This window comes from Sapajus apella, unplaced genomic scaffold (assembly GCF_009761245.1).
Source record: "Sapajus apella isolate SASKATOON/1434 unplaced genomic scaffold, GSC_monkey_1.0 scaffold20, whole genome shotgun sequence".
Classification (NCBI taxonomy): Eukaryota; Metazoa; Chordata; class Mammalia; order Primates; family Cebidae; genus Sapajus; species Sapajus apella.
This window is the reverse complement of record NW_022436960.1, coordinates 1,480,847-1,491,359: the sequence shown is the minus strand read 5'-3', so window position 1 is coordinate 1,491,359 and position 10,513 is coordinate 1,480,847. Positions and strand designations below refer to the sequence as shown.

Sequence of the window (10,513 nt, the reverse complement as noted above, 5' to 3'; positions counted from 1 at the left end):
GCTGGGATTACAGGCACGCGCCACCATGCCCAGCTAATGTTTTGTATTTTTAGTAGAGACGGGGTTTCACCATGTTGACCAGGATGGTCTCGATCTCTTGACCTCGTGATCCACCCGCCTCGGCCTCCCAAAGTGCTGGGATTACAGGCTTGAGCCACCGTGCCCGGCCTGTTTTAATCTATTTCATATCAGTTATTTCTTTTGAATTAGTAGTAACTTAAAAACTACCAAGTCTTAAGCTCCCTAAGTTTTAATAACTTACTAGGTTTTTTTTTAATTCTTTTTTCTTTTCTTTTCTGGAAATACCAAAATGAACTCCAGTTTACATTAAATAAGTATGATATGGGGTCTCATGCTCGCTGCATGCTCCTAATGATGTTACAATGGAAGTCTTCAGGTGGAGAATGCTCAGACTTTCTCATCTTCTGAGCCTTGTTTCAGAGCAGGGAGTGGTTATGGCAAAGAAGTCACGGCTCCTCAGAAGAAGGATGAAAAGGGTGGACGTCCAGGTGGCAAGGAAAGCATCAGAGACAAGAAAGGGGGAAAACTAAAGCAGGGAAATGATGGGAGGACATGTGCGGTAGTGATTGCCCAAAATAATGTGGTACTAGTATGTTTGGGGTTTTTTTTTTTTTTTTGAGACGGCGTCTTGCTCTGTCACCCAAGCAGGACGCTATCTTGGCTCACTGCAACCTCTGCCTCCTGGGTTCAAGCAATTCTCCTGTCTCAGCCTTCTGAGTAGCTGGGATTACAGGCGCCCGCCACCACGCCTGGCTAATTTTTGTGTTTTTAGTAGAGATGGGGTTTCACCATGTTGGCCGGGATGGTCTCAAACTCCTGACCTCAGGTGATCCACCCACCTCAGCCTCTCAAAGTGCTGGGATTACAGGCATGAGCCACCGTGCCTGGCCCATGTTTGGGATTTTGAAAGGGAAAGAAGACAAAAGATAAAGAGAACCCCAGGAACATTTAACCTGTAATTTGGTAGTATGTGTGGGCCAAAGGAAATGAATGGTTTCGAGACCAAGGAGAGACTTGCTCTGTGGCTGGGAGAAAGTTGGGAGGGAAGAGTACATGAGGGAATGAGCAAGGGTGCAGGAGTCGGGCAGCCTTGCCTGGCACTTTACCAGTGTGCTTTGTCCCTTTTCCAATGGCCCGTTCACCAGCTTTGAGAGAGCATGCCCTGTTTACTCAGGAGAGGGCCGTATCTTTGTTTTTTTTTTTTTGAGACAGGATCTTGCTCTGTCACCCAGGTTGGAGTGCAGTGGTGCAGTCTTGGCTCCCTGCAGCCTCAGTCTCCTGTGCTCACATGCCCTAATTTTTGTATTTTTTTGTAGAGATTGGGCTTCACCATCTTGCCCAGAGTGATCTCAAAACTCCTGAGCTCAAGTGATTCACCCACCTTGGCCCCTCAAAGTACTGGGATTACAGGCTTGAGCCCCTATGCCCAGCCAAGGGTGGTATAATTCTTAAGGTAATTGAAATTGCATAGTTTTTATATTTCATTAAAGAAGACATAATGCTGGCCAACTGCAGTGGCTCATGCCTGTAATCCCAGCACTTTGGGAGGCTGAGGCAGGTGGATCACTTGAGCTCAGAAGTTCAAGACCAGCCTGGGCAACATGGAGAAACTCTGTTTCTACAAAAAATACAAAAGTTAGCCAGGTGTGGCAATGCACACCTTCTAGTCCCAGCTACTCAGGAGGCTGAGTTAGTATCACTTGAGCCCAGAGGGGTTGAGGCTGCAATGAGCTGTGATTGCACCACTGCACTCCAGCCTGGGTGACAGAGTGAGACCCTGTCTCAAAAAAAAAAAAAAAAAAAAAAAGAGATGTAATGTAATGCTTACCTAATTCACAGTTTAATGATACAAGTTACTAGTAGTTTGAAATACATTAGTTTTTCAATGAAGGTATATGCAGATTAGTGCTCAGTGCCATTTTGAACATCTCTAGAAATTCAGTAAACTCTCAGAAGCTAACCAAAGAAGTGTTGACAAGTTGTTGTAATCTGTATCAGTGTAGCTTGCAGGGAAGGGACTCATGCAGCAGGCCCAGTACTTTGATTCTTTGACGGCGTGGGCAGATAGTACAGTATTGGTCTGTTACATATTAACAGTAACTTTGTATAACTAGTAACTTTATCAAGCATCAGGAAATGGATTCAAATTTTACTGAAAGTGATATTACCTAATAAAACATTCAGATTGTGTTTATATGTAAGCTTCTAAATATAACAGGGTTAATAGCCTCTGTTATTAAAAATTAATAATCAAGTGTCTTTCCTCCTCTGGACAATTTTTTTTAAAGTTTCTACAGAAGTAGAAAGATTATTATTTGATGGCAGTTTTTGAAACAATGTCCTAAATTGTGTGTCTGTAAATGGGAGTCAGACATACTCAACGGGGTTTGATCTGTGTCTTTATGGGGAATATGCGCAAAAAGACTGGTCCAGGATGTTTTCTATGACTGATTCATAGTGACTTCCATAAGTTATTATCAAGAGAAGTTGGAATTTAACAAAGCAGCAGGGAATGTCTGTTTGCATTATCGCTGTCTGAGGATTATGTCACGGGGTGTGCCTTCCTGAGCCAAAGCAGCATTCTACTGCATTGCAGTATTCCCAGTCCAGAGCTGGGGCTGGCCACACAGCAGTGACTCATCTCTTGGAATGGTGCCTAGTTCCCTTAACCCGGTTTGCATTAGGAAGTACAGGCCATGTGCTTAGATGCTGTGTCCGGACTGTGCAATTTCTGCATAATTTTGTTTGTATTAATGATGAGCCTTTATGGGGGGGAAGAAATGATTCAGAGTTAAGAAGCCATATTTTAGTTGCATCAGTGATTTCCTTTGATCATGATAGAATGCTAATTTTATTTTCTATATATTGTTTTGGTGTTACTTTGATGGCATCTTTAATATAAATGATAGAACAATATTATGGAAAAGTCCAGAAAATTGAGGGAGAAAATCATCCCACTACTTTGACAGCCGTTCAGTTTGGAGATATTTCTTTATTCTCTGTCTGTATGCTTGCATTTTACAGGTTGTAATCATGTGTGGCTGATTTCAGGCAGTATGATTTCTCTTGTGATCTAGCTACATTTGAGTGGTTAGAAAAATGTTGATTTCTTTAGTTTTTTAAATAGTCATTTTTTAAAATAGCTTAGGAAGTATCTGGCATACTAGAATGTTCTGCCACCTACTCCTTTCTCTTCATAAAATTATACCCAAAACAGTAATTTGGAAGAATAAATGTTCTCTTGATAGATACTCTAATTATTTATTTATTTATTATTTTTAGACAGAGTCTTGCTTTGTCGCCAGGTGCCAGGCTGGAGTGCAGTGGCACAATCTCAATTCACTGCAGTTTCCACCTCCCAGGTTCAAGCAATTCTCCTGCCTCACCCTCCCAAGTAGCTGGGACTACAGGTGCGCGCCATCATCCCCAGTTAATTTTTGTATTTTTTAGTAGAGACGGAGTTTCACCATGTTGGCCAGGATGGTCTCGATCTCCTGACCTCATGATCCGCCCACCTCAGCCTCTCAAAGTGCTGGGATTACAGGCGTGAGCCACTGCGCCCAGCCTATTTTTTATTTTTGAAACAGATCTCAGCTCACTGCAACCTGCACTTCCCAGGTTCAAACAATTCTCTCTCCCCAGCCTCCCAAATAGCTGGGATTAGAGGCACCCACCACCACGCCCGGCTAATTTTTGAATTTTTAGTAGATACAGGGTTTCACCATGTTGGCCAGCCTGGTACTGAACTCCTGACTTCAAGTTGGGAAGGAAGATACATTTATAAGTCAAACCCCGAGCGGACTCAGATAAGTGCTGTGGTGCAGCAAAGGGAAAGGCTAGACAAATGCTTCTCGGTGACCCTGGGGACGTTTCTTGATAGTTTTTTTGATTGGGGTTTGCCCTGGGTCTGGCCTTGATGAAAACTGGCCATGCTACATCCTGGTGAGGAGCCTAGACTTTGGAATCACAAACTTCTGAATCCTCACATTGTTGCTTCCCAGCCAAGTGCCTGTGGGCAAGTTACTGATATTCCTTACCAAGAAAACAAGGATAATAATAGTCACCAACCCCATAGGGTTAAATGTATGATAGCTATAAGGTGCTTAGTAAAATGCCCATCGCCCAGTGGTGCTGAGTTAACAGCTGAGCAGAATATACTTGAGAGCAGTGGTGGAAAGTGACATCTGTGTTTGAAGCACAATGGATGAGCTACTGGGGTGGGATGCTGAGAACTTGGCCACAGCCAGCACCGGCTAGCACTGCCCACGGCCAGGCCCCGTTCCAGTGCTTTCTTGCGTCAACTCGGTAATCCTTGCAGAAGCCCTAGGATGCCCACACTACAGCGCTTTACAGACAAGAAAGTCAGGAATTTAACCACCTTGCCCAAAGTCACATAGCAAAGTCAAGAATCAGAAAAAAAATGGATAGGAAGAGAAAAATAGTGCCAAGTCATATAGGTGTTTATATGTCAGGTTGGGAGTGGGGAGAGGATAGTCATTGTCTAAGCAGTTGATTAATAAGAAATTGGAAATGTTCATATTAATTTGATACATTTGTTATGATTTGTAGAGGACGTTGGTGATGAAGGAGAAGAAGAAAAAGAATTCATTTCCTATAACATCAATATAGACATTCATTATGGGGTTAAATCCAATAGGTGAGTAGTATGAATATACCATTATCTCAGATTATAAATTTGTGAGAATTAATATGAATCTTTTTTCTTTTCAAACTCAGAAATTCTTACTAAGAGAATTAATATATATCTTAACACGTTAAGAAAACATTCAAAGTTTCTGGTCTTTAAATTCAGTGTCTTTGATTTCATGTCTTCAAATTAAGAGGATTTCCAAAACAGTATAAATTCTAAAATAATGTCCTTTTAATTGACGTATCATGGCATCTATCTTGTGTTTGAGCTATAATATATTTAACATGCTTGATGATACTCAGAATACAGTTGGCCCTCCAAATCTGCGGTTCCGCATCTGCAGATTCAACCAACCACAGGTAGAAAATATTTGGGGGCAAAAACAATACATACAATACAAAAATTAAAAAGCAGATAAAAACCAGTATAACAACTAGTTATGTGGTGTTTACATTGTGTTAGAGATTATAAGGAATCTAGAGATGGTTTAAAGTATACAGGAAGATGTGCATAGGTTATATGCAAATACTGTGCATTTTATGTAACCGACTTAACATTTGCAGATTTTGGCGTCCCAGGGAGTCCTGGAACCAGTTTCCCATGTATACCAAGGGACAGCTGGATATCTGATTTTTCATTATTACAAATAACTAGTATATGTTCTATGCACAGGTTTGATTCTTTTTAGGATGAATCCTAAAGGCAGCATTACTAGTTCACATATAAAACATCATTAAAATTTTTAATGCATGTTACCAGATTTTCCACCTTTCAGAAAGATCATGCTAATTTATACTCTAGTAGACATATCCAAATTTAAATATGTAAATGTCATAATGGATTCTGCATTGGTGTTTTTTAAACTTATTTTGAGTATCTCAGGTTACGGAAGAGTTGTATGAATACTATATAGAACTCGCAGATATCAGTTGTTAATGTTTGCCACTCTTGCATTATCATTTTTCCCCTGAATCATTTGACAGTTGCTTATAGACAGTATGTGCCTTTATCCCTAAATACTTGTGTGCTTTCCTGAGAACAAGGACATTCTCATTCATAGCCTCAGTACAGTGATCAAATTCAAGAAGTGTAAGATTGCTGCAGTATTCTCTAATTATGGTACATGTTCAGATTGTCTCAATATCCCTTATAGTAAATTTCCCAATTCTGAGTCCAGTCCAGGATCACACTTTAGTTTCTTGTCGCTCTAATTGCCTTTAATCTGGAGTAGTACTTCAGCCTTTGTGTACCTTTTATGACACTGACATGTTTGACATTTGTAAACAAATAGTTTCATGGAACATTCCTCAGTTGGGTTTGCCTGATGTTTAGATTCAGGTTATACTATTTTGTCAGAAATGCTATTGTGACTTTGTTCTTTCTCAGTATGTTACATCGGAAAGTTCCATTGACTTTTTACAGTTATATAAAATTATTTTGGGTTGTTTGTTTGTTTTTTGAGAGGGAGTCTCACTCTGTCACCAGGCTGGAGTGTAATGGCACCATCTTGGCTCTCTGCAACCTCTACCTCCCTGGTTCATACGATTCTCCTGCCTCTGCCTCCCAAGTAGCTGAGACTGTAGGCACCTGCCACCACACCTGCCTAATTTTTGTATTGTTTTAATAGAGGCAGGGTTTCACCATGTTGGCCAGGATGCTCTTGATCTCCTGACCTCATGATCCACCCGCCTCGGCCTGCCAAAGTGCAGGGATTACAGGCGTGAGCCACCAGTGCCGGTTTGTTTAATTTGAGACAGAGTCTCACTCTGTTGCCCTGGCTGGAGTGCAGTTGGGCAATCTTGGCTCACTGCAGCCTCTTCCTCCCAGGCTTAAGCAGTCCTCCTGCTTCAGCCTCCTGAATAGTTGGGATTACAGGCGCCTACCACCACACCCAGCTAATTTTTAAAAAAATTGTTGTTATTATTTTTTTTGAGACGAAGTCTCGCTTTGTCGTCCAGCCTGGAGTCCAATGGTGCGATCTCGGCTCACTGCAACCTCTGCCTCCCAGGTTCAAGTGATTCTCCTGCATCAGCTTCCTGAATAATTGGGATTACAGGCATGTACAACCATGCCCAACTAATTCTTGAATTTTTAGTAGAGTCAGTGTTTCGAAGTTTTCAAATAACTTCTTCAAGTTATCCGCCCACCTTGGCCTCCCAGAGTGCTGGGATTACAGGTGTGAGCCACTGCGCCCAGCCTGATTTTTGTATTTTTCGTAGAGCTAGGGTTTTGCCATGTCGGCCAGGCTGGTCTCGAACTCCTGACCTCAGGGAATCTGCCCGCCTCAGCCTCCCAAAGTGCTAGGATTACAGGTGTGAACCACCGAGCCAAATCTATGAAGTATTGTATCTAAAGTACTCACAAGGGAATTAGAAAATTCAAACTTTATTCATGATCTTGAAGGCATTAATTTGACCAACATTGAGTGCCTGTTGTGTGCAAGGTATGGCAGCAGGTATAGAGGAATATACAAAGAAATAAAACCTGCTTTCTATTCCCAAGAAGCTTGCCTTCGGGAGAAAGATTGGCAGATACATAACTAATTGTAATACTTGTCAAAATACAATGGAAACATGAAGACTGGAGAGACTGCTTCTGAGTAGGGGAAGCCCATAGAAGAGGTCACACTGGAATTGAGTTTGAGAGTTAGAATTTCAGCAGATAAATATAGATTTCTTAAGCAAAGACACACAGCACATCATATGTTTTCTGGTCTAAGAGGTGTCTCAGGGTGGGGAAGAGGATGCATAGCAGGAGGTGAAACAGGAAGAGCTGAGTAGAACCAGACTCAGGGGAGCCTGGAATGGCCTCTTGTCACCTTAATCAGTGAGCAACTTTTGTTTACTTAGTACAGTAAATAAATGTTTCAAATTAGTATAAGATCAAATTTAAGTATTTCTTGGCTTATAACTTGTATTTCTAGGGCAGGTTAGTTTTAGGCCAATATTGTGAATTCAACCCATATACGAGACAAGTTAACTTTGCCTGGTTTCCTGTTTGTTCACATTCTATAACCATAACCTTGATTCAGTAGCTCTCATGTACTAAAGAAAGACAAGCAGTACATTTCACTGTTAGAAAAGCAACACTTCAGTGTATTCTTAGTAAGATTTTTAAAGTAATAAGCCTAATTAGGAAAGTAACTTTTCTAATTTCTTCTTTTGCTTTCCTTTTTAGCTTGGCATTCATTAAACGTACTCCTGTGATTGATGCGGATAAACCTGTATCTTCTCAGCTCCGAGTCCTTACACTCAGTGAAGACTCACCCTACGAAACATTACATTCTTTCATTAGCAATGCAGTGGCTCCTTTTTTTAAGTCCTATATTAGAGAGTCTGGCAAGGCAGACAGGTAAAAACCATTTTCCTTCTGTGGTTTGAACGTTATATTTCACTTAATGTTCACAAGGTAGTATAGAACTTGGTGTAAAACTTGGGCATTGGGACGGAAAGCTAGTGAACCAAGGGGATATAAACTCTGTGCATTAATAAATATGTGTGTCATTACTGTTTGACAGACCTGAAATGATAGAATCTCTTTGGAGACCAATAGTACACTAAATTTTGAGGCATTTCATCTCTTTTTAGGGATGGTGATAAAATGGCTCCTTCGGTTGAAAAGAAGATTGCAGAACTTGAAATGGGACTCCTTCACTTGCAGCAAAATATTGAAATTCCTGAGATCAGCCTGCCAATTCATCCCATTATCACAAATGTGGCAAAACAGTGTTATGAGCGTGGAGAAAAGCCAAAAGTTACAGACTTTGGAGACAAGGTCGAAGACCCAACATTTCTTAATCAGTTACAATCTGGGGTTAACCGCTGGATCCGAGAAATTCAAAAAGTAAGAGCACAGGATTGAAAGTTATGTAAACTGTGTTACTCTTTAGTATCTTTGTGAGGTAAATTCTGTGATAACTTGTTAGTGGTGCCGCCTGGTCCTGGGGCTGTTCAGTGGAGGACTGGCCCTGGTCTGGGTGGAATGGTCAGGGGACAGCGTGAGATTGCTTAAATAGTCACCCTGATAGAGTATTAATCTCAGCAGTCTCATACCTTTGATTTTAAATCAGACCACTTTTGATTTACAGGGAAGGAAATCTACTTGAAATTTTGAAACTAATTTGTAATGCATGTGTTTAGTTAATGATACTTTTTCTACCTTTGTTTAAATAGTGAATACCCTCGGATGTTATTTTATCTTCAAAGGTGACCAAACTGGATCGAGACCCTGCATCAGGAACTGCCTTACAGGAAATTAGTTTTTGGCTGAACTTGGAGCGTGCGTTATACCGCATCCAGGAGAAACGGGAGAGCCCGGAAGTTCTCTTGACTCTGGATATCTTGAAGCATGGCAAACGCTTCCATGCCACTGTTAGCTTTGACACTGACACAGGTAACAACTAGAGCTAATAATCTGATTAGTAAGTTATTGATCTGGCTTTTATGAGATCTTATTTGATAATTTGGAAAACTATAGATTACTCTTTTGCCTGTAGTCCCAGCTATTTGGGAGGCGAGAAAAAGTCTGGCTCTGTTGCCCAGGCTGGAGTGCAGTGGTGAGATGTTGGCTCACCACAACCTCCACCTCCTGGGTTCAAGCAATTCTCTTGCCTCAGCCTCCCAAATAGCTGGGACTACAGGCATGTGCCACCACACCTGGCTAATTTTTTTGTATTTTTAGTAGAGGTGGGATTTCACCATGTTAGCCAGGATGGTCCCCATCTCCTGACCTCGTGATCTGCCCACGTTGGCCTCCCAGAGTGCTGGGATTACAGGCATGAGCCACCACACCTGGCTGAAAACTGTAGTTTTCGGAGATGTACTGTCGTTTTTAACGATTTCCTCTCTTACATCACATCTTATCTTTCCTCAGTTCCAAGTCATGAAAATCACTCTCCTACATACCTACCTTTCCCCGTTTCCTTCAGGGGTTTTAAGAACATGAAACAGTCTCTAGATATAGCACAGATTCCCTCCTCCAGATTCCCTCCTGTTTCCCCCCCGCCGGGCTCCATGAGTCATCTCATGGAGCTAATAGTTGGCTGTACTGTTAGCACAAAGTCAGGTGTGCTTTTCACAGGCCAGGCAAGAAGGTGGTTTAAGTAAAGCAGAAGTTATTTGCCCAGAGGATTGTGGCCGAAGAGCTGGTCAGTACCACTTTCTCTTCCTCTTTTTACTTGCCGCTTTCTCTTCTTTGTCTTCCTCCCTATTCTGATAAGTAGCCAAAATGAATTTAGTTTTCTGAGTGGAGAACAGTGCCAGTAATGTTTTGTTTTTTTTTTTCTTTTTAAAATTTATTTTTTAACAGATGGGGGGGTCTCACTTTTTGTTGCCCAGGCTGGCGCACAGTGGCATGATCATAGCTCACTGCTGCCTTGAGTTCCCAGGCTCAAGCAATCCTCCCACCTCGGCCACCCAAGTAGCTGGGACTACAGGGATGCACCACCATGTCCAACTAATTTTTAAATTTTTGTAGAAATGCGGCCTTGCCATGTTGCCCATGCTGGTATCGAACTCCTAGTCTCAAGCAATCTTCCTGCCTTGGCCTCCCAAAGTGCTAGGATTACAGATGTGAGCCACCGCTTGCAGTCATTATTATGATTATTTTTAAATTCTTTTAAAAACTTTAAAACTGCCGGGCGCGGTGGCTCAAGCCTGTAATCCCAGCACTTTGGGAGGCCGAGGCGGGTGGATCACGAGGTCAAGAGATCGAGACCATCCTGGTCTACATGGTGAAACCCCGTCTCTACTAAAAATACAAAAAAAAATTAGCTGGGCATGGTGGCGCGTGGCTGTAATCCCAGCTACTCAGGAGGCTGAGGCAGGAGAATTGCCTGAACCC

The 10,513-nt window shown here is 41.9% G+C and overlaps 1 protein-coding gene across 1 annotated transcript in view; it reads left to right on the top strand.

Annotated features, from left to right (window-relative positions):
• Positions 1-10,513, top strand: part of DYNC1H1 (dynein cytoplasmic 1 heavy chain 1) — an 85,381-nt gene that overhangs the window by 7,166 nt on the left and 67,702 nt on the right. The window contains exons 2-5 of the mRNA XM_032287364.1: positions 4,591-4,678; positions 7,850-8,023; positions 8,260-8,515; positions 8,878-9,064. Coding sequence (XP_032143255.1) covers positions 4,591-4,678; positions 7,850-8,023; positions 8,260-8,515; positions 8,878-9,064 — 705 coding nt within the window. The remainder of the gene's footprint in view (positions 1-4,590; positions 4,679-7,849; positions 8,024-8,259; positions 8,516-8,877; positions 9,065-10,513) is intronic.